This window comes from Cydia fagiglandana, chromosome 7 (genome assembly GCF_963556715.1).
Source record: "Cydia fagiglandana chromosome 7, ilCydFagi1.1, whole genome shotgun sequence".
NCBI classification, from domain to species: Eukaryota; Metazoa; Arthropoda; class Insecta; order Lepidoptera; family Tortricidae; genus Cydia; species Cydia fagiglandana.
In genome coordinates, this window is record NC_085938.1 from 8,693,225 (window position 1) to 8,718,275 (window position 25,051).

At 37.4% G+C, this 25,051-nt stretch overlaps 2 protein-coding genes across 2 annotated transcripts; both read left to right on the forward strand.

Annotated features, from left to right (window-relative positions):
- Window positions 1-1,646: 1,646 nt before the first annotated feature.
- LOC134666308 (uncharacterized) lies at window positions 1,647-2,574 on the forward strand. Its single transcript, XM_063523456.1, has one exon. It carries the CDS (start codon window positions 1,696-1,698, stop codon window positions 2,470-2,472), a length of 777 nt encoding a protein of 258 aa, XP_063379526.1. The 5' UTR covers window positions 1,647-1,695; the 3' UTR covers window positions 2,473-2,574.
- A 5,043-nt stretch (window positions 2,575-7,617) lies between these two features.
- Window positions 7,618-20,745, forward strand: LOC134665839 (interferon-related developmental regulator 2). Its single transcript, XM_063522862.1, has 9 exons — window positions 7,618-7,788; window positions 10,856-10,975; window positions 17,175-17,422; window positions 17,951-18,049; window positions 18,380-18,487; window positions 19,136-19,318; window positions 19,751-19,951; window positions 20,096-20,311; window positions 20,629-20,745. The coding sequence occupies exons 1-9, from the start codon at window positions 7,758-7,760 to the stop codon at window positions 20,713-20,715; spliced, it is 1,293 nt and encodes a 430-aa protein (XP_063378932.1). The 5' UTR covers window positions 7,618-7,757; the 3' UTR covers window positions 20,716-20,745.
- The last annotated feature ends 4,306 nt before the right edge of the window (window positions 20,746-25,051 follow it).

Consider the following 25,051-nt stretch of genomic DNA (forward strand, 5'->3'; position numbering starts at 1 on the left):
TATTTAAAAGTCCAATAATTTAGTTGCTTATAATAACCATACCTAAACCAATGGCTGGTCAGAATGAGAATGCAGGAGAAATATATGTGAGCTATACTCATTCACCACCGTTATCTCCTTTCTTCTCAGTCCATGTGTCCACGTCCACATCCACTGCTGGGTACAAGGTGTTCTCAGGAAGACAGGCACTTCGTGCTATATTATAATTGCGAACATGGGTAAGTTTATTTTTGTTTTTATTTAATACTTAATCAGGTAAATGAGGTAAGGCGAACTGGAATACGATAATTTTATCTTTTACAATAATTGTTTGCCAGAATCAAACTGTATATAAGATATCCTGCTCACATAAACCTTAATCGCCAGTTACTACGCTGATGCATTATTCAATTACACTGATATCACTTAAGATGATTACTTCAATATTGTACCTAATGTCTTGTTTCCGAGACAGCGGCAGCGCGTGGGCACGCGAGATTTGACCGGTATGACTCCAACCGAACTGAGGTCAAACTTTTCTAAAAAAATGATTTTCAATGCTTAAATAGGAACTTACTCTCAAAATAGCTTAATATCTTTAACTGGACTGGTATCTCATAACTCGAAACAAAAATGTAGATAAATACCACAGAAAATTATATATCAGATACGATACGATAATAAGCATATGAGGTACATTCAATCCAAAGTATGTCTTACGAGTCTGAATTGTTAATCATTTCTGTAATCTAACATATATAGATCAACAACAACGGAACATTATAATTATGTATAATAGAATTTGTAGTATAGTCAAGTTAAACTTGTCAATCAATTTTAGTTGGGTCAATATGTAGTGTTACCTAAACCCTCACATAAGATTCCAAATATGTGGGAAAACGGTTTTATTTACTCGTTCTCTGTATTGTACAATCACTTCCAGGAAATTACTATAAATGATTCACACCGATGATAAACAGATGTATGTACTGTCTGTAGTATTTTATATCGTCAGAAGGTAATATAATTCCTAAATTCTATTCACCATTAAAATTAGCGAATGGCAGCCAATACCCAATACAAATCGAGTTCTTGGACGTATACCTAAGGAATGTAACTTGCTTATAAGATTCAACTTGCCCAATTGCTAAATCATAGTAGGTACTTAACCAGCAAGTGCTTGTCTTGTTCGGATGACACATAAAAAGCGTTAGTCTGACGACAACTTTTATACCTACCTTTAACCCTATCACCGCTGTCTGTCAGATACATCTAAATTATAGATTTAGTAGGTAAGTACTTGGGATTTTTTTATTAATTAATAAAATTGAACAATGAGTAAGTTCTTTTTATTATTAACTATATATACCGTTTATGAGATCTGGTCCAGTCCAGTGTTAAGATATTTTACTTAAACTTCAAAAGGCCAAGTGCAACATAATTGAAAAACGGGAGCCGAAGGGTCCCCCATAGTCCATTAGTTTAATTAGACAAATAACTATAATTATCATCCCCAACACATGTTATTTATTAATAATCACCCCAGTAATTTCCAACTACCAATTTAAATTTTGTCTATCCATTGAAAGCGACAAAAAATATATCCTGATACTCGGAGGGATACGGCAGTTGAGTGTTAGCTTAATAAACGATTTAATTAAGAGAGCGTTGGGCCCGGCGAGGGCGCAGTGTGATGTTCGCGCGCGTCCAGGCACCATGCTGACGCTTGCGCTTGCGATGATCACGATCGCGGCCGCGCAGGCGCAACCGTTCAACATCACTTACTTCATCGTACCACACGACGTCCCTCCGGGCCAAGACGAAGTCATCATCGAATGCAGATACGATGCCAACTTTACCATGCTTAGCTGGTTTAAAGGGCCGACGGAATTTTTCCGCTACAAACCTGGCAAAACACCAAGCACCATGTCATTTCCAATACTCGGAGTTGGTAAAGTGGACTTGGTTTCCTGTGGACCGACAGCCTGCAGTCTCAAGCTTGGCGCTTTGACCGAAGACGCATCCGGTTTATATAGATGTGACATTGAAAGGAGTTCACCGCCGTACTTATTCGAAACTCGATCCTCTTACATGGAGGTTCATGGTCACAAGCACAAAAGACCTTTGCTGGAAGGTCTCGCAGAAGAGTTTGGTGAAGGAGATGAGATACTAGCGTATTGCAGAGGTGCAAGGGATTCAGAATTTCGATGGTACATTAACGGACGAGAGGTGGAGGAAATGAAGGGGTCCCAAACTTTGAGAAAAACCAGTTCAAGACTGATATTTTCGGGAGTGCCACCAACAGTGACAGTGCAGTGCGCAGAGTTCCGTCACGGAAAACTGCTCGGCTCTAAAGAAGTAAAAGCTCGCTGGAGAAAATCCGTCCATCAAGATCAAAAACCTCTAGAACAAAGAAATAATGGTTCATCCGTTAATAAAAATATTACTTTGCTGAGTATCATATTGTTGCTTTCAATTTTCAATGAACAATAATTATAAGTAATATTAGTTTTATTCTAAAGCTAAAATTTACCAATTTATTTTTTGCCAAAGATATTGTTCCTCATAGTTAATTTAAATAAAGATAATATGGATTGGAGATGTTTTAAGTTTTTAAATAGAAAGTGTAATATGTCGACTTCCTCAGTTTATCTATTTATAGTAGGTACCTACATTTAAATATGTTATACATTACTTAAATTCACTCTTCATTCACATCATTTTCCTACATGTATACAGGGTGTTTGGTACGTTTGCCAAATTAAAACGGCAGATAGATTGAGTCATTTGCTATCTTCCCAGGCCTAGAAATTTTTAATTTTGCGAACTTTTTTTTTTCATCACTATGTCAGTTTTTAGTAAATTTCAAATTTTTACTTGCGCTGTAGTAAATAAAACTATGGCCAATTTTTTTTTCTAGGCTTGAGAAGATAGCAAATGACTCAACCTATCTGCCGTTATAATTGGGCAAACGATGTACCAAACACCCTGTATAAAAACAAAGATCGTGTTAGTTAAATACTATCGAAATAGAAAAATCGTTAAAGAGATTTTTATATAGAAATCTACGGTTCACTAATTTAGCGCGTGTCAAGGTGAGTTGACTTTACCCATTAGCATTATTTGAGTTTTTTGGCACCCATTAGCATTTTAAAGAGTACATAGCTATTATTTTGATTATTTTAAACATTGAACCAACAGATAGATAATATATTATAATACATATACATCTAATTTAGATATATTTTTTGTAACATAGGGAGATTAGAGAACCAGCGACAGCGGAAACTCCTTAAATACCATTCCTACACAATAACATAAAGTCGAGCCCTCAGCAGTATTACTGTCAATCCTTATTCACATATCCTTATCTTCCTCATAGATGGATAATAGACGTACACACACATCCAGTGCAATTCTGATTGCTCATCACAAATACTACCTAGTTAGTTAGTAAGGTAGTTATTCTGGGCATATCCCGCAAATCGATATCCAATATCGATATTTTGCATGAAACGAGGTAGCCCTACTCTAACCACCCCAGCTCCTCCAGAAAGAAACCTAGCAAGGTCTTCAGGTTGCTAGCTGCCTCCTTCAGTGTGCACAGATTCTCTAGGTATTTGCTCCTTTGAATAATTTTACGGTTTAGACTCACTTGTATTAAGTCACTCGCGCGACATGTCGTAAACCGTGTAACATTATTCAATGTTATATATATGTCTCACAACAGTTTATATTCTGCTCCAGCACCTATACCTACTTCCTGTAAATTATTTTGATTTCAGTTACTCGACGTATTTCTATGCTCATGACTTGACACAGTTTCTAATGGTCTTATAATGTTTCTCGATATCACAATACATGCCTCAACTTGCCTTTATGTAGGTATATATTTATTGTATTTAGTATAATTCTTCAGTACATTTTATGTTACCTACATTCCTAAAAAGTATTGTGATGATTATGTTTAAATAGTATTCCTATCTCACATTGGCGCTACCCGTTCACTTTTGTGTGTATTAAGTTATTGGATTCCTGCTACCCAAAGTTGTCTGAAAGTGATAATTTTTTAGCGTTGTTACCTAAGAATATTTACGTAGGTACTTAATACACTCGTTGACCAGGACCAGGCGTGTCTCACTCCGCGATTTCGTCGCTTTGCTACAGGTAGCTAAAAGTACATCCGTTCGGCCCCAATTAGGATTGTTCATTTTTTTTAGACCCCCATTTTTATTTTATTTTCTGCAAATATAGGTTAATTTAAGATACCAATTTGAATGATTTAGTAATTCGTGGCTCGGTTGAATATTTATAATTTATTGAAAATATGAGATACGACTTCTCGTAAATTACATGTCGTCGGCTGATTAGGATAATGCACAAGCAACAACAAGCATTAAAAAAATAGTTGTCATTGTCAATTGATTGTAATGTCACCTGTCGACAATGTCAGTGTTACGTGTTTCTATAAATAACAATCGTCTGGAATGGAAAACTCGTTTATTTTGAATCATTAATTTCAAAATACCGACGCTATAAATTTGAGAAAGCTGATTCCAGAAATCTGCCTAAGTTATATAATATAACTTAGTTTTATTGGAGTATGTATCCATATAGCATCCAACTCCAACCATAACTTGGCTGAAATCAAGGGAGCAAAAATACAAATGTAAGTTACCTACATCATATATATTTTAACTGATTCGATTTGTAAGAAGATTGGATTCATAAAATCGTTACAAGCGTCCATTGCTAAAGGTAGCTTAGCACCCAGTGGGTGCTTTCTACCGGCTTGTCACCATTGTTTGGATATTGTACTACATACTTATACTACTATATTAGGAACATGCCAATTTTGCTAATTATATCCTATTATTTCAGGTCATCGTGATTCCTATTTAGATACAGCTGTGAGATATGTAACTGCACTTGGGCCCAGAACAAAGTTGAGCATTTTGTATTGAAACGAACGTCATATTAATTATTAATCGTCGTAATACTTTACGACCGTAAATAATGCCTGGGAACAGAGTAAATAACAAACCATACACTTCTCTTCTGGATGGTCAACAAGAAGCCATCATTGTCAGATGCTCGTGCAGAACATGATAAACATACATTTAATGTAAAGTTACAATTTTTTTTGGAAACATATATAACATATTTCCCAAATTAATAAAAAAGTAGGTAAACAAAAACATGTTTTATTATTCACAACTCTTTGTTAAGTCTTGTCCACCATGATATCAGCAGCTTGAACTGCAACATGTACCTGGAAATTAGAAATTATATCTTTTTAAAGCAGTTTCAGGCTGAATTTTGAGTATGGCTATGTATTCTTGTATATTCCTTCTTTCTAGTAGGCACCATCTCTGTTTAACGGTTTGCCTTTAGATACTCTGGCTACATTACCACAGAAAATAAATATATACCATGACCCTACCAATAAAGTGAGCTTTTAAATACTTAATTGTAGTAAATTAATATTAATTTTATACTTACATCGACGTGATTCTCACAGCAATACTGTGTGTAACACGTGAAGTAGGTAGGTATTCCAAGTTTAATTCACGGCACCATCTTTCACGTCGTAGGTCTTCGTGGATTCGAACTATTATTTTTGTGAATCATTCCCACACATAGGAACAAGGTTTTTGATATATTATTAAGCAATGAAATCTACTGTTTAGGTATTAATTATAAATCAAATTGTAACAAACAAGCGCAGCGGTTTAACTGAAAAAATTTGTTATGACAATCGATGACAATGATAACTTTGACAATACGTGAGTGACGGATTTATTTACTATGGTTCGATAACTTTTATTATGCAATGACTTTACATTCAGCCCAGGAGAAGGTCAAACTAAGGTCATAAGGATATTTGTTGAAATATCTTCAATCCTCAATTATTATATCGCAGCAAATGTCGGAAACTGTTTAAAAACCTTATATCTCGAAATGGTTTTCGAAATAGAACATTTGAAAAAAAATGAACAATCCTAATTTTGGGGTTTGCCATAAGCCGCGCGTGGCGCTGTCGCCACCTAGCGGCCATATATGTGCTGATCGTAAGAGAAGCGTTTTGTTAGAGAGTGAGTCTTCTGTACTTAGTAATATTATTTATTCTGTGCCAGGACCCAAAATGCCCCATCTCGTTTGTTGTAAGTATATAGTTGTCAGTAACTACCGTCATTATGTATGTAATAAGTAGTTAAAAGGTATACATATAAAAGGTAGGTAGGTAGGTAGGTTAAAAATTACTATATTAGCTTAAACTTGAATTATATGTACTGGAGAGTTTTCAATCAGAAACACCCATCTGACACCATCTGACAAATCCACCAAAGTTATTAAAAAAATCCTGCAAACCCTACGGATTCAACTCTCTGTGGGTAACCATCGCAGACTTCACGGGAACTGAACCATAATCAGAAAAGCATTATAAATAAATACCTACCTAGTAGTACCTACCCACGCAACGTTTACAACAAAACATTGCACAAATTGAATAATATCAAGACGTGCTATGAGTGTGTGTGACTCACGTATTCTCAATTTCTCATTCATCGTCAATGATGATAAACGAATTACATAATGTTTTAATTATGAAATAGCTAGCTTTTAAGCTACTAAGTATAAGCCTTGTGTAAAATCAATGAATACGTTAGGTATAAACATAAATATGTATAAGATATAAAAAATAGCATCTTGCTCGGAAAAATTATAAAAACTCAAAAATACGCATTTTCCCAGAGATACGACCTAGTTAGATCGATTTATTGCCCCCAAAAACCCTCATTTAGCATATTTAATCGAAATGTTAGAGCCATTTCCGAGATTTTCGAAATATATAAGTACCTATACGTGTAAATAAACAGGAACTAATCGTTTAAAGGTAATAGATAGATAGATAGATCAGATATTATAAGTATGTACATAGGTTTGTACTTATATTTTGTAGATAATGCAGTTTGTTTGTTGTTAAATCGCATTAAAGAGGTTAAAAAGAGACTCTATTAAGTATAATAGGTACAAACTAGGTACAATACAATACAAATCCTCTTTATTTTATTAAAACATACAAACACATTCTGAAGATTATAATATATAAAGTATAGCTGTATTTTTACTTAATAATATTTCACCATGTTATTTAATTTAAAATCGAATGACTGTCCAATCATTTAGTCGATTTTGTTTTGAGGGAGGACGTCACTGGCTGATGTCAGAATTCGCAGTAAATGTTACCATACATAAAAGAATATCAAAATAAGCGGGAAAATGACCCGTGACTCCGACTCGTATACATTTTTTATCTACAAAAAGAAGCCCAAAATGCAGATAACATGTTAAATTTCGGAAAAAAAAGTATTTATCATATACATATTTAAGACAGAAATAATCATTCGAGATTATCTATCGTAAGTTTGTTATGAATTTCATTAAAATTTGTTGTATTAATCTGATTTTGATTTATTATTCTGGTAACACTTAAATCCAAAATGGTGGCTTTTAAATGACAGCTGGCCAACCAGACAGCGCATTGCGCAAAGCAGTGGAGTTGAGTGTGCATGTTACACGGTTAAACATGTTAAAAAGTTTTTCTGAAATTTTAGTTTTATGTTGCATTCGGTGCCCAAATCATTATATAAGAACTGATATATTGAACTTTTCTCCGTCTTGATTAAGTGGGAAAGTTAGAAAAATATTTAGTGAATATAATTTAGTTTCATTTTAAGTCAGACAACAGCTTTGTGTAAAGTAAAACTTACACCATGCCGAAAGGAAAGAAAAAAGGAAAATACGGTGAGTCTATCCCGTTGGTTCTCAAATCTTAGGAAGCTTATTGTTAAAATAACATGTGGAGCAGGTAATTTCCTGCACGGGAATGCAATCACGCGGTGACCTTGTGGTCGCGGACTTTCCGCACCGCGTCCACGTATTTGACTTCGGTCGTTATACTTGAGGCATTACCTTTTAGTCAGGTAGCATATGTTACGCAGACACAAAAGCTTGGCACTAGCAAAAGCCACTAATTTCGCAAGCCAAGTACCTGCGTCGAGTGGTTGGCGCAAGAATTACTTTCACGATTTCATAACATGCCAATCTCAATGTTTTTATTCGCACGTTCATTGTGATCTAAACAATAATATAAATACAAAACACGCTTCTCATTCAAACAAGAGAAACAAATCTCGGTTTGTTTAACTTTATTTAACCAGAATCTATGACCTTGTTTTCTAAAAACATCAATTATGTAATTTGAGATGATAAGTTTCATAATTGTAATGCAACAGTCTGGCAGTAGCTGTTTACATTATTTAAGCTAAACTGATTACATCAGTAAGTAACCCACATGATACAAGAAAATTATAAATGCAATTTAAAAAGTATGCACTTAATATAATGAAATAGCAACTTTACGCTATAGGAGTATTAAATAACTGGAATAGTGACAACTATTGTTCTAGCTTAGAAAGTGAATCTTTATTGTTAGTACTAATACCTGTAATGGAACACTATAAGCAAGTATGACTGGCATCTTATGTATCTGCTGTGATGTAAAATTCTTGAAAATGTTCCAGAATATGACATAACTGTACAATGTTGTACAGGATTATTTAGGTATAGCTTTTAAAAGATTGGATGGAGTACGCATCCTTAGTACAGCATTTGTACTGGTTCTAGTACAATTTTGAAATGATATGGCGTCACATTTCACATACTTTACTTTGAGGGTAAATGCACCTAGTTGGGTCAATGATTAGTCAATAGTCAACTTTGATGACCTCTATAGCCCCTCTAACATGAATTTATGATTAGATATTTGTAAGAATTTGCTTCACAACACTGGCTTGAGGGTTAAGGAAGTACATACATATAATATTGCACAACATTGTTCAAGGGGAATGCCCAGTCAATGGACTGGGGTTTTCCCTGGATGTGGGTATTGTAGCTTATGCATATTATCTGTGCTTGTTATTAAAAAACACTCCTTACATTGGTGATACTTGTAATATTACTTATGTATTTTTAATATATACAACAGAGATTAGGAATTTAGAATTTTCACTGTGTAGGTGAATCAAATTTTTGTTGTCACTCATTGCCGCACGTTTACACTCTCTTGGGTCACTCTTAAAATTCTGGTTTTATCATATTTATAGTCTCCAAACATGCTTTTTTGCCCTATATATATAAGAATGTATTCTAACATATTTGGACACATTAACCTTGACCAAAGAGAATAGATAGTATAGATGGCTATTGCCATAGTAAATTTTGTAGTCACGGTACATTTACTGCCATCTATCGACACACAATTAAAACTTAAAATAAAATTAAAAATGTATAAATTAATCAAAATATGTATACGGATAAATGATTTTTAATTTTTATTGTTCCATACTGACCCATGTTCTTTCACTGATATGTGTAAAAATTGTTAAATATCAAACGGTGTCGTCAACGCCATCTAGCCGAGAATAGACCAAAGGTATATGGCGCCATCTATTTGAGAATGACTTTTTCTTGATTTCCGGGGCACGTTTTTTTCTTAGACTTTATTTATCATATAGTAATAGTAATAGCCTTTATTTTATGCGTTTTTGTTGTTCTTTTTACACTTTCATTGTTTTTACAATTATTTAATAAATTATTTTTTAACTTTTATTGTTTTTGACAACCGGTCTGGCCTAGTGGGTAGTGACCCTGCCTGCGAAACCGATGGTCCTGGGTTCGAATCCCAGTAAGGGCATTTATTTGTATGATGATACAGATATTTGTTCCTGAGTCGTGGGTGTTTTCTATGTATTTAAGTATTTGTATATTATATATATCGTTGTCTGAGTACCCACAACACAAGCCTTCTTGAGCTTATTGTGGGACTTAGTCAATCTGTGTAAGAATGTCCTATAATATTTATTTATTTATTTTCAATTTATTTTATTCATTTGCATGCCGCGTGTGCGGAAAAGGCCTCCCCCAGTTTTTCCCATTCCTTCCTATTCTGTGCTGTTCTCCACCAGTATCTATCGAAATTTCGTAGCTCGTCTCTCCATCTTGTATTTGGTTTTTTCTGTTTTCTCGGTGTCTATTGGTAACCATTCTGTGACATGTTTGGTCCACCGGTTATCTGTAGTGCGACATACATGGCCGGCATTTATCGTATACCTTTTACATATTATTATTTTATTATTTATTATTATTAACACACAGTACAGAACATATAATTGAACAGGTCCCTGCAAAACTGTATTTACAGTTTGCCTGCAGGTATATCTTTGCCTTGACTATTTGATGCTGATTTAACACAACATGGTATTCATGCAAGCTGCAATTAGCATCACAGCATGTTTATCATTAATATATAACCCTATAATGGAACAGCCTTCACTGCAGTAAAGCTGTGTGCAAGGTTTATTGATTATTTGCCTTTTCTGGCATTTCTTAGCTGAATTACATTGTTATTTGTTACTACTGCAGAAATTTCATTACATTCCTGCAACGATATGCAGATAATGTACCTAATGTGGCCTTGCCTGACCAATAACGGCATTTGTCCTAGTAGCTCGATGAATTCTCTGCTTAATAATCCTAAGTTGTGTGTACATTAAATATATTAAGAACGGGTCACTCACGTATTTTAAGTCCAAACGCGCTTAATATGTCTGTATCTCACGGAAGTTTTGTTATTAAAAATGTGTGTGTATGTTCCTAATTATCATCATACTAAAATTATGACAAATGAGTTGTCCAAATTGGGGTAATCCAACAGTCAGTTTAGTACCTAAAATACTAAAACTAGTTTTAGTTACCTGAACTTATAACTACTACCAAAAATTGTTACATTGTTTTATATTTTCTTTTGCAGAGCACAAGAGGACAGAGCAGGGCTACTCCTCAGACGAGGATGCCGGCATCGACATGACTATCGACAACATGTCTGAGACCTCGGGGCAGTCCGACCTGAGGAGCATTCACGATGAAGCAGGTAACTATCCAAGGATGATGTGATTTATGACGGAAAACTATGACGGAATTAGCCACATTGACCTTACCTTACTTTTAGTAGCAGCATTTGTCAAAAACTGAACTGTAAGCAAGGCCAGACCTAAGTGAAATCCTTGTATCCATTGTTTACAATAACAGTCTGGATAAAATTGAATTGGTCAGCTTTGTGACCACCACTCAGATTACTTACACCATGGTATATGGTAGGAATGTTGTTGGTAATAGCTATGAAATGTGATGTTATCTTCCTGTTTATACAGCAGAATTTGTTATGTTACCTTACATTTACTTACCTTAGGGAAAATTATAGTGATCCAAAAGACTCAAGCCCTGTTAGCTTTTTTTTAGGGCTCGCCTCATCTCTTGACGCCTGAAAGGCTAAAAGCCTTTTTTATTTCATTAGTAAAATAGGCTTATAGCTTTTTAGGCGTCAAGAGATGAGGCGAGCCCTAAAAAAAGAGCTAACAGGCTCGAGTCCTGTTAGCTCTTTTTTTAGGGCTTTTGGATCACTAGAAAATTACTAACTAGACTAGGCCTGCATAGACGAGTCTAAGCCATATTGATATTGAATGAGTATTAAATGGCACTAGAGAATTATTCGACTGCTAAAGTCATAGTAGACAAATGGAAAATACTCCACCGGCAAGAAGATACCTCTTAAATTGAAGAAGAAAGTCATAGAATTATGCAAACCATATTTCCATATGGAAAATTGAACATCGCCACATTTGTCCAGGTGGTTAAATGAAAAGTGTTATTTTTACCTCGCCTTATAAACGTGACGTGACGACATTTTCTTTCTAGTCAATGCTAGATATTTTACATGTTTATCACGCACCGCAACCGCCTTAGGAGCTGCCAAGTTGGTCTGTGATTTGTCACCGGCTGATGCTGCGTACAACGTCACTGTATATTTCCAACGAAGATTAAAGCATAAGATCTAGAATTCCACCACAAAAGAAATTTTAAAAACGAAGGTGCCCCATGTTGAAAAAAACAGTGTGCGTTTACCCATTATCAAGGCGGGATCCCACCAGTGTGCGGCACTGTGCGGCACAAGCATTTTTGTACTGAATATGCTGGTGGAATCCGGCCTTCACAATAACTGGAACTCATCCGTTCGTAGATAATGTAGATATACATAAGCATTTAAATAGTTTGACAGATCGAATCTGATAAAAAACAACAATTGAGGAAGTGAACTTTGTGGCGTGACTACAAAAACACTCGCACTAGGCACTAACTAGTATAGTGTGCTATTTCCGCGTAGAAAATCGTCAAGTAGATACATATGCCTATTGTTGTGGTATTTGTGGTGAGCCAAAATGCGCTTAATTATAAACGTCGGTATTTATTAAATGTATAATTATTTAGCGAAGTGAGATATTGAGTCCTGAGGTTCCATTAAATCTTGCCACATAACCCGGTATACATACACTACGCAACTGATCCACGTTTGGCTAGACACCCCTCTCTCTCTCTCTTCCGAGCTATATATCCCTCATGGTGATGCGGTCAGCTTTCCCTCTCTTTCGCTTCCACTTCGCCCTTAGGTCAGGAAATGAATGCTCAAAAAACAATGTAGAGGGAAATGCTAGGAACACAATTTTTGACTCCGTAACTTTGTTTGGACTAGTTAGGAGGTGAACATATCAAAAGTCCCCGGCTCTAGCCCCGGTGCTGGGGGGTAGAGGGGGGAAAGAAGGTCTCATTTTTCGGTTTTTCACTTATATCTTGGAAACTGCGTTTTAGCGACATGACTACTAACACAAACCGAAAGCTAATAAAATTAATTACAAGTTTTTATCCAGTCAAGTTTTTCGATATCTTGAATAGTTTTTGAAATATCCGCTCTTGAAAGTTTATTTTGGGATTTTAATTTTATCTTGATATCTACATTAGTGAAGCTGTTAGGCCATGTTTGGTATCATTTTCGTATAAATCGGGGGTGCTGAATTCATTTATGGTATCACATTGACAGTATTCCGAAGTAAAACCAAAATTTTAAAAAATATATTTTTTTAAATCCCTCTTCACGCTTAAACCGCTGAACCAATTTCGTTGAAATTTGGTATAGAAATAGTTTCAGTCTCGACACAGGACATAGGATAGTTTTTATAACCAAAAGCATCTTGTCAATAACGGCTGAACCGGTTTATAGTCCGTTTTTTTTTTAGCATTAGAAAGAACTTCGCAGAAGTAAGCTTGTGGTTCCAAATCCGGCACTTTTAGCGGTAATAATTTGAAGTAAATTATATGTATTGACCATGCTACATTAGATAATTCAATAATTATTAACAATTAAAGAGCCTGATAAAAACTGCACGCTTGCTTCTGTGGACTTCTTTCTAATGCTAAAAAAAACGAACTATAGATGAAATTTAGGATGGTATACATCTGTGTTTAGATGAAAATGATACCAAACATGACTTCAAACCTTACCTTAAGCAGTATTAACCTCAGGAATTCAGTTTCGTCGACGAAGTTGAATTCCCCCCATACTCCATTTCACAACTTTAAAGGATGATTATTGAGATAAAAAGTATCTTATGTCCTGTATTGGGACTCGAAATATCTGTATACCAAATTTCAATTAAATCGGTTGAGCGGTTTAAGCGTGAAGAGGAATTGAAAAAAAAAAGGTATTTGTTTAATTTTTATATGTTTTTTCTTAGGAATGGTGTCAATGTGATACCAAAAATGAATTCAGCATCCCCGATTTATATGAAAATGATACCAAACACGGCCTAACAGCTTCACTAATGTAGGTATCAAGATAAAATTGGAAGCCCTAAATAAACTTTCAAGAGCGGATATTTCAAAAACTATTCCACATATCGAAAAACTTGTCTGACTAAAACTTGTAACAAATTTTATCAGCTTTTGGTCTGTCTTAGTAGTCATGTCGCTAAGACGCAAAGTTTCCTAGATATAAGTGAAAAACCGGAAAATGAGACCTTCTTTCCCCCCTCTACCCCCCAGCACCGGGGCTACGGCCGGGGACTTTTGATATGTTCACCTCCTAACTAGTCCAAACAAAGTTACGGAGTCAAAACTTGTGTTCCTAGCATTTCCCTCTATACCTTCTTATTGCTTGGCCTACCTATCCTGGACGCAAGACACCCTTACTGAGCAAAATTCATATCAGGCGAACAGTCGCGAAGTATCCTGGTATATGGTAACAGATGTAGACCCATTCAGCTCGTCATTGACAATCATGACGTGGCACTTTTTGGACGCTAAATGATGACTCAACATGCGTCACAGACTATATAAACCAAACATATGGTACCCACGGTATTGTATTGAAGATAGAAGAATAGTTTGAGAGCTGTAGATATTTTAATATAATCTGCCCAAAATGATAGTTAATATTGGCCGTATCAAGAAGATAATAAAGATAGATAAACGTCATCACAAGGTTATTTTAATGATAAGCTATTTCGTAAGGTTAAGGTTGTAACGACCTTGACGAATATTCCGAGACGCCAAACTGATTATACATACCGACACCAAATAAGTGCATGATGATATAACAATAACACGTATATCCTCGTGCAGTTTATATTTAGTTTAAATATCGACCTTATTGTTACATCAGGAAGATTCTAATTCTACTGAAGTAACGTTTAATCTCGAATATTTGAGCCATAATGGTATAAACTGCAAGTGTAAACTATTAAAATATCTTTTCACCACACCAGCTCGGAAAGGCTTACTTTGCACTTCAAAAACTGATAGCAAAGTAGCATTTTATTCACATGTGAGGCAAAGTAATCAAATGCAAATTTTGAGCTGTTTTCTTATGTTTGCTGGTAGAATTGACTTTTAAATGATGATTTTGGATAATAAATATTTAATAACATTCATTTGGATTTGATTTGTTTTGATTTTGTTTGATATTTTACATTTAATATTTGCTTCGGGTTGGTGTGGTGAAAAATTTTGTGTTTCACTCGGGGGCAAATTTTGTTTAACCCTCGTGCTTTGAAACCCTCGCAACGCTCAAGATTCCATTTCTCGAACCACTCGCTACGCTCGTGGTTCAATTATGGAACCTTTCGCCTGCTCGGGTATCAATATTAACACGAGTTGTTTTACCGCTTAAACAACAACTTTGCCCCCTTGTAAAACAAATAACTATTGTATATAACTATTGAGACACTGAATCGAGTTATTAAACCCTAAGTATTTTTATCGCATTTTTAAATTATAGGATTTGAGAAAAACACTGCTCGTTTTTTTAATAAAGATCACTATGCCCTTTGACATGTCTCTCTAACGATCAATTAACTGATAGAAACGCATTATCATTACCTATAAGGTGATAGGTAAAAGATTAGCTCTAATGGCTAGTTAGTTACTTAATAGGTATTTAATCGTAGGTTTGTGTTATTCAATAATAATTGCAATTTACTGAGATTAATTACGAAACCGTTCCGCAAGTTTGAAATATCTTACGATAAGAGAAATAGGTAGGTATAAATCTTATAGTGGGTATTTACTAAACTGTCTTATTTACTATTTATAGTACTCCTAACGAAATGTTTTGTTTCAACCTACAATGTTTTTGCTTCTTTATGTGGTAGGTAGCATTGATAGATATCTCGTCATTTATAATATCCATTTACTACGAGTAAATGCTACATTTATGTCAAAAGTACTCCTCTTGTCTGTGACAATTTGTCTCAGTATTTAGGGTTCCGTACCCAAAGGGTAAAACGGGACCTTATTACTAAGACTTCGCTGTCCGTCCGTCCGTTCGTCCGTCCGTCTGTCACCAGGCTGTATCTCACGAACCGTGATAGCTAGACAGTTGAAATTTTCACAGATGATGTATTTCTGTTGCCGCTATAACAACAAATACTAAAAACAGAATAAAATAAAGATTTAAATGGGGCTCCCATGACGAACGTGATTTTTGACAAAAGTTAAGCAACGTCGGGAGTGGTCAGTACCTGGATGGGTGACCGTTTTTTTTGTTTTTTTTTTGCATTATGGTACGGAACCCTTCGTGCGCGAGTCCAACTCGCACTTGCCCGGTTTTTGCTTCTCTATGCGTTAGGTGGCATTGATAGATAGATACCTCTTCATGTCTAATATCCATTTACTAAATGCTACATTTATGTCAAATGTCTGAGACAAGTTATCTCAGTAATGCAGTTACACAACAATGGTAGAGCCCTGAGTACCATCGAGTATTATAGTGTAACATGAATGTAACTTATCTGTACAGGTGCAAACAGTAAGAAATGTCTTATTTTAATATAACCTTAATTTCAACTTCACTTTATCTCAATTAAAAGAAATGAGCATTACTCACGACTTTTATTTGTCAAGTAATGTATAGTATGGTACAATGTCCAAAAGATTAAGCAAAGAAACTTGCCAAACGATGATATATAAAACCGCACTAGTAACAGTTTACCTTGACAGTACCTTAAATAATTTGGATTAATTAAATGCTTACGAAAGGTCAGTCATTTAACTGCACTTAATCGGTCGGAACACTGCATGAACCCGCGCCAAGTGTTAATACAAGTTTAAAGCGTATGAGTCACGACAGCTTACCGTGATGGGGCCAACCTACGTGTTGTCTGTATCTCCCCAATTATTGTCACACCCTGCTATTTTAAGGCAAACAATTCTACTAAAACTCAGTTCCAGTCAATCAGTGTTTTACCCTAAAATCATGCGCCTTTACAGACATTGCCAAAGTTTAGCGAATATATTTTTAGATGACCTTAAATACTAAAAAGAAGATTCGTTCACCTCCGTTTACAAATAATCGAATTAATCATTGGAAGCTTTTTACAAACAATGTTTTTGCTTGTGTTCTTTGACGCTTTTGTTATTTATCGTCCGAATGCCATCAGATACGAAAACTGTTATGACAACTCTACTTATTTATACTCATTATTCATGTTAAAATGTAATAAAATAATAATCGAGGTCAAAATGTAACTTTAGCAAAGAATATTTGCTACGCTAGTGACCTTGCATTTATAGAATCACTCAGTGCGACCCTATCATTATGGATTGTAGATGGACTGGACTTGTTCTAATGTAAAGATCGATTACTGAAAGACAAGTAAGCTTAGCTATGATGCTGAATTTTTATGTATGTGTCTGGGATGGACTAATCGATTAAATTTAATATATTTTATTAATTTTTATAGACGCAGAAATCCAAGAGAAGTTCGAAGAGAAAGTGATGGAAACCATCGACGGGCTAGGCGCCCGTGCTAACGCTGCGCGCGCCGCCGCGTTTGTGTCACTACGGGCGGCCCTCCAACGGAGATATCTGGCGCCTTTGCTGGCCAATCATAGAGCAACACTGGCGGATCATCTCACCAAGGCCATTCGGCGAGGCAGGGATGGGGAGAGGAAGGCAGCTGCATCTCTTGCGCCTCTGTTAGCGCTACAGGTTAGTGGCAAACTGCTTGGAATCGCTAGTGGCGGACCACCAGCTGAACTTCTGGATATGCTGCAAGTCCTATTCATCCATCCAACCTCGCAAGAGTAATCAAACTATCAATCTCAGGTCTGGCCTTATGGGCAATAAGAATGGGGCATAAATGGGGCCAGTACAGCGGTGTGACAACGCGATTGGTTGATGAGTTCGCATCACGCGCGCGATTGGTCGCAACTAGTTGCGTTAGACTGCACGATTGGCTCGAATTCGTATGTGTCACCGCTGAACTAGTACTATTTTTAGTGCCCGTAAGGTCCGTTCTGAGATATACGTCAATGGTCAGTGTTTAATTCAATGTAGGAATGGAACATTACAGGATACGAGTATAATAAGGTTAATGTACTTAATTAGTTGTCCATGCGTATTCAACCTGCATGCAGGAATACAAATCAAACTTTTCTTTATTTATTTGCTACAAGTATATGAACAATGAAGTAATGGTATGACAAATACATAACTAGTGAATGTAAACATTAACAGATCGGTGAAGACGGCACAGAGGAGTTCATGAAGGAAGTACGGCCCGCGCTGGCCGCCTGCGCCGTCGACAAGACCGCCTCCATCGAAACACGCACAGAGGTTGGTTACATGGACGATACTACCACTCTAAAGGGGCCCACTGATTAACAGTCCGCCGGACCGTATCGGCCTGTCAGTTAGAACAAAATTTTGACAGTTAGGGTTAAGACCCACTTGCTCCATTCTACTAACCCGGGGTTAAACGGTTAAACCTGGAGTTGCCATGGTTACCAGTACAATTTGACACTGGGTTCAACAGGCGTATCCTCTAGATCCGGAGGCATCTGTACCTAATTGTAAATTACCTTTTTAACCAACTCTCGTACATATTACTAGGTATTATAATCGAGAAGGTTATAGTGTTAGTAATATTATATTTCTATATTTCAGTGTTGCCTGTCTTTATCCGTGGTATGCTACTTGCTTGAAGAAGACCTCTCTGAAATCCTGGAGGTCATGCGGATGTATGAAACCATCTTCAGTGGCAGCTATCTGAAGGTACTACAACGACCATGATTTTATTCTAACCTCATTAAGCCTTTCCTTATAAATTTAGATATAGAGAATTTATTATTAACTTTGACAATGACAAAAATCATTCATAATTTTGGTTTTATTGATCTTAAAATTTGTCTGACCTGACTGCATTTGTGTATTTATATAAAAGATAAAAATATTTTTTATTGCACAAAGAATACAGATGGTAGTACTTATACACAGATTCCAGGGGGGTAAGCACTAGGCTAGGCCTGTATCGCGGGAGACCAGATATACATTGTATGTCATGCAAGTTAACTATATATAATTATGAAAAACGTAGGTACACTGATTTCAGTCATCACTGACAACCTATACGAGTAGGTTAATATGCCACAGCTATGAAAAACGTTCGAAACTATTACACATTTGTGAAAAACAGATGAATAGCGGTCGTCTATCACCGTCGATTCGCGGCTATACTATTATTTATCGTGGCGTTTGCATAAGGGGTGATTTAGACGGCGCGCAAACTCGCATGCGATTTTATACATTGCGGACTGTTGGTTACGTCCAATTCATTCGATCGATCGAAAACCGCAATGTAATGAAACTCGCATACGAGTTCTCTCTTCGTCTAAATGAGCCCTAACAGTAGTATGTTCTTAGGGCGACGGTTCGGTGAAAGTGTCGGGGCTGGCCGTGGAGCAGGGCGCGCTGCACGCGGCGGCGCTGGACGGCTGGGCGCTGCTGCTGTCGCTGCCGCCCGCCGAGCACACCGCCGCGCTGCTGCGGACCGCGCCGCCCGGCCTGCCGAGGCTCGCCGACCTGCTCACCGCTGCTAGTCTAGAGGTGACTCGTTTGGAATTAAATACAAACCCCACGAGGGTGCTTGTGTTTTAAAGACACACAGATAGAGGGAAACGATAATGTATTTACTTAGTACGGTCGAAAGTATTAATTTATAATTTATGTATGACCCATTTCGTACCTTGTCATAGTGACAATCAATATGAAAGCCGCTAGAGACTTCATACTATTGTCACTGTGACAATACAAAATGGGTTATAAATTAAAACGTTCGACTGTATGTCGCTGAGTCATGTAGATGGCGAAGTCGTGCGTGTCTATCATCGTTAAAGCGTTCGCAAAATTTTGTTGTGTGAGAAGTTTCATAGTTGACCTCAGCGACGTCGATCAGTCCACCAAGTGTGGTCGGTGCAAATGGTTCTTAGTTGTAGTTTGTTCGTTGAAAAAATATTAATTGACCGTGTCACGTTCCAGGTGCGCATGGCCGCAGGCGGGGCGCTCGCCATCGCGTACGAGTGCATCGCGGAGACGGACGCTGGCGACGACGCGGCGGAGTACGTGGACAGCCTGCTGCCGCGCCTCGACGAGCTGGCGCGCGACTCGCACAAGTTCCGCGCCAAGAAGGAGCGCAAGCTGCAACGCGCCACCTTCCGCGACATACTCAAGTACTTCGAGGTGAGTACGGCACGAGTGCAGCGCGGAGACGGAGGCGGGCGACGATAATAGGTTCTAAATTCAAAATTGCAGAATTATTTTATAGCAGGTCAAGTAATTATTATTGATACAGACCCGCATTAACGTATTTATTTGATATTTTAGGAGGACACGGTCCCGTCGCTGTCGGTGCGCGTGGGCAAGGAGAAGGTGTCGTGCGGCACTTGGTGGGCGCGCTTGGCGTACGGCGCGCTGGCGGGCACGCTGGGCGCCGGGCTGCAGGCGCTGGCGCCGCACTCGCCCCAGCTGCGCCACGCGCTCGGCCTGCCCGACACCGTCGCCACGCCGCTGCCCAAGCAGAAGCTCAACAAACTGCATCGGGTGAGCTTCCAACTTATACTGAGACCCGGTTGCCCCGACCACATTTGACAGACCGATCGACGTCAGCCGGCGCGCCCCTGGCGCTTTACATGAAAGTTTCCATATTAATAGTTATTATTGCTACTGACTTTTACTTAGGGTCGATATTATGATAGGTACTTGTTTAACAGCCTCTTTTAATGAATACTTGAATCTTATTATCTATAAACGAGGATTACTACATTACGTTTTAAGTACTTATTACTTTTTATATTAATATAAAATATGTTATAATATTCTAACTGCAATCATTCAAATAAATGTCCCGTCCATTCCAGCATCTCGCCAACAACGCCGCGGACAAGGCGCGGACGGTGGCGCGCGGCAAGAACCGCGACAAGCGCTCGGCGGCCCTCGCCATGTGAACCCGCACCCGACCTGCCACCCGACCCGACACCCGGCGCATGCGCGGCGGCGGCGCAAAACCCGACCGCACCCGACTGCATCGCACGCACTGGTATCTGGGTTACACGATCCGCCTGCCCTATCGCTATATTTTAGTCTGTGAACCCTACTTTAGGATAAACGAAGGGGATTTTTGTAATTGCACGGTAACATCTCAACCGACACGCGTAGTCGATAGGACTCCGCTGTAACCTCTTATACCATGTGCTATTCTCTCAAATTGTCGATTTGTTGTTAAGTTAGGTTTAGATTATTGCGGTTGTTTTACATTTTGAAAGTATTGTAATTATATTAAATTACAGTCGTTGTTGATTTGATATTGATTTTGGTTGTATATTGGAAAGGAAAATCATTTTTTTGTAGTTAAAAATTAGTGTTAACATGTAACCCACTTACCGCTTGGCGGTATATGTAAATTATTCCAGTTATGATCGGGAATAGTTATTTCTAGCTTATTTTAGGTTCCAACTGCTAAAAAAACTTCCAGCTATTTTTTGTTTTGTTGAATGAACGCTAGTGTTTTAGTGTAGAACCAAAGAAATTCGTCGTATTGGATTTTTGTATGAAAATTGAAAAGCAAAAATTGTTGGAACCTACGTCACTATGTGCATCGTCTGATGTCTGGTGCTGGCTACCTTGTCATTGTTCTGTCTAATTAAATTATCAAGTAGATTAGTTACACTGTTGATTATTTTCGAAGTTGACTCAATCACTCGTTCTGGACCTTGCTGCATATCAGATCACTATCAGCATTTTAAAGCAACATCGACATTCGTCATTTATTTATTATTTGTTTCGTTGTTTCATTGTCTATTGTATATTTGTCTTTAATAATCATCCATTAGCTTTAGATTTTGATGAAATGAACATCCAATCTTGTTTTTTAACATTGATTTGCATTAAGGTGTTGTCATTATATCATATAATTTTGCATTATAATTTGCATTGCTTACTCCTCGACTTGAAGTCGTGCTAGGCCAGCGCACACTAAGATGAGGCGTCGCTCGCGTGCGTTCGGCAGTTTGCGCTGGCCCTAATTAGCTCCACTGCCAAATGATGCAATATTAAGCGGGATACGTTACGTACTCTAATTATTTACAATATTTTATATCATAGTTTATTAAGATTTTGATTTGTTATTAACAGTACTATAAAATAGCCAATTTTAACATAATAATATATGAAATGCTTTGGATAGAGTAAACGTCAAGTTGTGGAGTAAGGAGTGTTATTCAGCTTTTTAATCGATTCATGCTTTACCGCAATATATTGGCGAATTGAGTCAAACCCAACAGTGGAATCAAATTTTTTAACCAACAAAGAAATAGGGAGAATACTAGTAGTATGGAAATTAAAAAGCTGGATAACACCCGTTTTATTTTAAAGTTCACAATGTAATTATTATTTACGACTTGTACAGTGCATTGCACGAGTGATAAATTGTCAAATAATGTATAGTGCAAGTATATAAACTTTCTCTGTAAATATTATTTTGATTGGTAGTATGTAGGTAGTTGAAATAATATTTATGCAGAACAAACATGTTTTTATTTTCCTTTGAGGCCTCCCCCTGATCCTCCAAAGTATCCGTCAACGATGCTAACGAACAGAGTAACCACCGATTACACAGATTACAGTCAGCAGCAGAAGTCGCTATACACTCCAGGTGCTCAAAGAGAGGTAAACGTTTAAACTGTCAAAAAGTTGTTGACTGTCATGGTAGCATTTACTTGTGAGCGCTCAACATGTCACAAATATCTTAACAGTCGCTATTCATTAATTTCTACACTTACAACAAATCATTGATACCTTAGCTGTCAAAAAACCACTGGTATCTAAGCGGTCAACGTGTCAAATATATCTGAACAATATGGAAAAATAGACGTTTAAAGCATACATGTATGGTCGTATATTGAATGAATAATAGCTATGCTAATTTCAGGTAAAGCGTTTTGACAATCATCGAAAGCAGTACAGTCTTGTCATCACATACATCTATCTCACGTTTTGCCCTCCAACCATTGACAGTGGTCTGTCAGTCAACTTACTGCAAACTATTTCTTTTATTGAATAGAATCATCAAAACGAATGAGTGACACATAGCGAAAGCTAACTGAAACCGAATTTAGAGCCAATTGTCAAGGCACGTTGTGGTCTTGTTACTAAGGCGTTTGCTTTTCAAAGCAGAGACCGCGGGTTCAAATCTCAGTCGGGGTCTCAACTTTGTTATAAAAACGTGTACAGTTCCCGACGAAAGACGTACTAACCTTACGGAGGCGGTGGGCGGGCACAGCAAGTTTATGTTTGTTTCTAGTGTTATAGTTATGGATATCACTGTTAACCTTGAATTAGTGGATGTTTTTCCGAACATACATAATATTCTCTAGTATGTATTGAGATGCAACGGTAAGAATGTTAACTTCTTTGAATTTCTCTCTTAGGGATACTCGAGCGCCCAGTCCATAGATGGAACGTACAGCTCGTTTTTGCAGCACAAATATTGTCTGAATATCTGCCGCTTTTCCCCACAACAGAATTCCATAAGACATAACACTATGGAAGTAACTAAAGTATACCAGCCTGGCCGTCTCTACGTTTGTCAGCTGTTTGATTCTCCTCACTGCATAGGCTGCTGAACTAAGTTTTCCGGCTAGAGTGCCTATATGTGCATGCCATTGCAGTTTGGAGTCTAGAGTGACTCCCAGGAAAACAGTTCGGTCCTCAAATTCCAGCGTATCACCTTTTATTTTAATCTTGCTGTTATTTACCTGCTTGACGTTAGGTAGCGTAAACTTGATGCATTTGGTTTTCTTGACGTTCAAAAGCAAATTGTTTGCCGTAAACCAGTTTAGAATGGTAGATAGCGCGTCATTAATGCTTTCGAAGCTATTTTCCTTTCTGTCCACTTTAAATATAAAGGAAGTGTCATCTGCAAATAACACTATATCATGTCTATCTTGCACAACTTTTGGTAAGTCATTAATGTATACCAAAAACAGGAAGGGACCAAGAATTGAACCTTGAGGCACTCCGAGGGCTACCGGGGACCCCGCCGATTGAGTTCCATTAATAACTACTCGCTGAGTTCTATCCGAAAGGTACGATGAGACCAGGTCAAGGGCACTAGCTTTTATCCCATAGCGGCTTAATTTTCTCTTTAAATTTTCGTGATCAACGCAATCAAATGCCTTTGACAGATCACAGAAAATTCCAACAGCATCTTGAGCTTTTTCCCAAGCATCAAAGATGTGTTTTAGAACTCCTGTGCCGAATGCCATTTGATGTTTACTGCTAGGTTATACTAACAATAAGTTCAAAGATATACAGTATGTATCAGGACGAAAGGCCAAGAAAGAGACCCATTAATGTTTAGATCATACTGGACAACTTTTACTATGGGACCAACCCCGATAACGCGGAAAAATAATTGGAAGTTTTATACATTTTGGTCTGATGTTGAAATTTTCTATGGGAGGGTAAATTTTTTCCGGGGTTTCGGGGTTGGTCCCATAGTAAAAGTTGCTCAGTATGACCTAAACATTAATGGGTCTCTTTCTTGGCCTTTCGTTCTGATACATACTGTATATAACTCCGTATACTCTATCCTCTCAGCTAAGTTGTAAAAACAAAATTCGTCATTCCTCCAACAAAATAAAGAGAGGAGTCATAGTTGGATATGCTTAACACCTTTACTGCCCGTGCTTCTCACGTGGGGCACGGCTAGCCTCTATTACAAAGCCATAAGGTTTACATGTCAGATTGGGACAGTGAACGTGTTACGTTTCAATTCTATTGTTTTCTCCTTCGTTCTTTGATCGATTCGGAGCATCGTATTTTAGTACAGATATAGTATATTTTAGTACAATAAGCGGGCTAAATAAATATATTAACATATAATATGCTCTACGGTTTGGAAGAACGGCCGCCTATGACAGTTAAAATAAAAAACCGATCATTCTCGTAGAACCTACCAAAGAAAATAATACTCAGAACCTACTTATTTATTGTCTAAGTTTGACACTTGACGATAAAATACTTCTTTAAGAAAGGAGGTGTCAATTCGTAGCTGCTACAGTATTTTTTTAAAAGTTAAACTTATAAAACGTTGATGCTTAGTTACCATTGAAATAACAACTGCTTAGCAACTGGTGGCACCCTGGCTGCTGACGTACGTGATTGGCAGTGCGTGTAGGTATTAATGACAGCAGCTTGAATTTGAGTGCTTAGATACCACTGACTTTTTAACCGTTATTGTCATTGTGATTAAATAAGGGTGTAGGTGTTAAAGGAAAACTC

Coding starts and splice junctions, on each gene's coding strand:
- LOC134665839 (XM_063522862.1), top strand. CDS start 7,758: ATGCCGAAAGGAAAGAAAAAAGGAAAATACG. Junction 10,976..17,174: donor GAGCATTCACGATGAAGCAG/GTAACTATCCAA, acceptor TAATTTTTATAG/ACGCAGAAATCCAAGAGAAG. Junction 18,050..18,379: donor CCATCGAAACACGCACAGAG/GTTGGTTACATG, acceptor TCTATATTTCAG/TGTTGCCTGTCTTTATCCGT.
- LOC134666308 (XM_063523456.1), top strand. CDS start 1,696: ATGCTGACGCTTGCGCTTGCGATGATCACGATCGCGGCCGCGCAGGCG.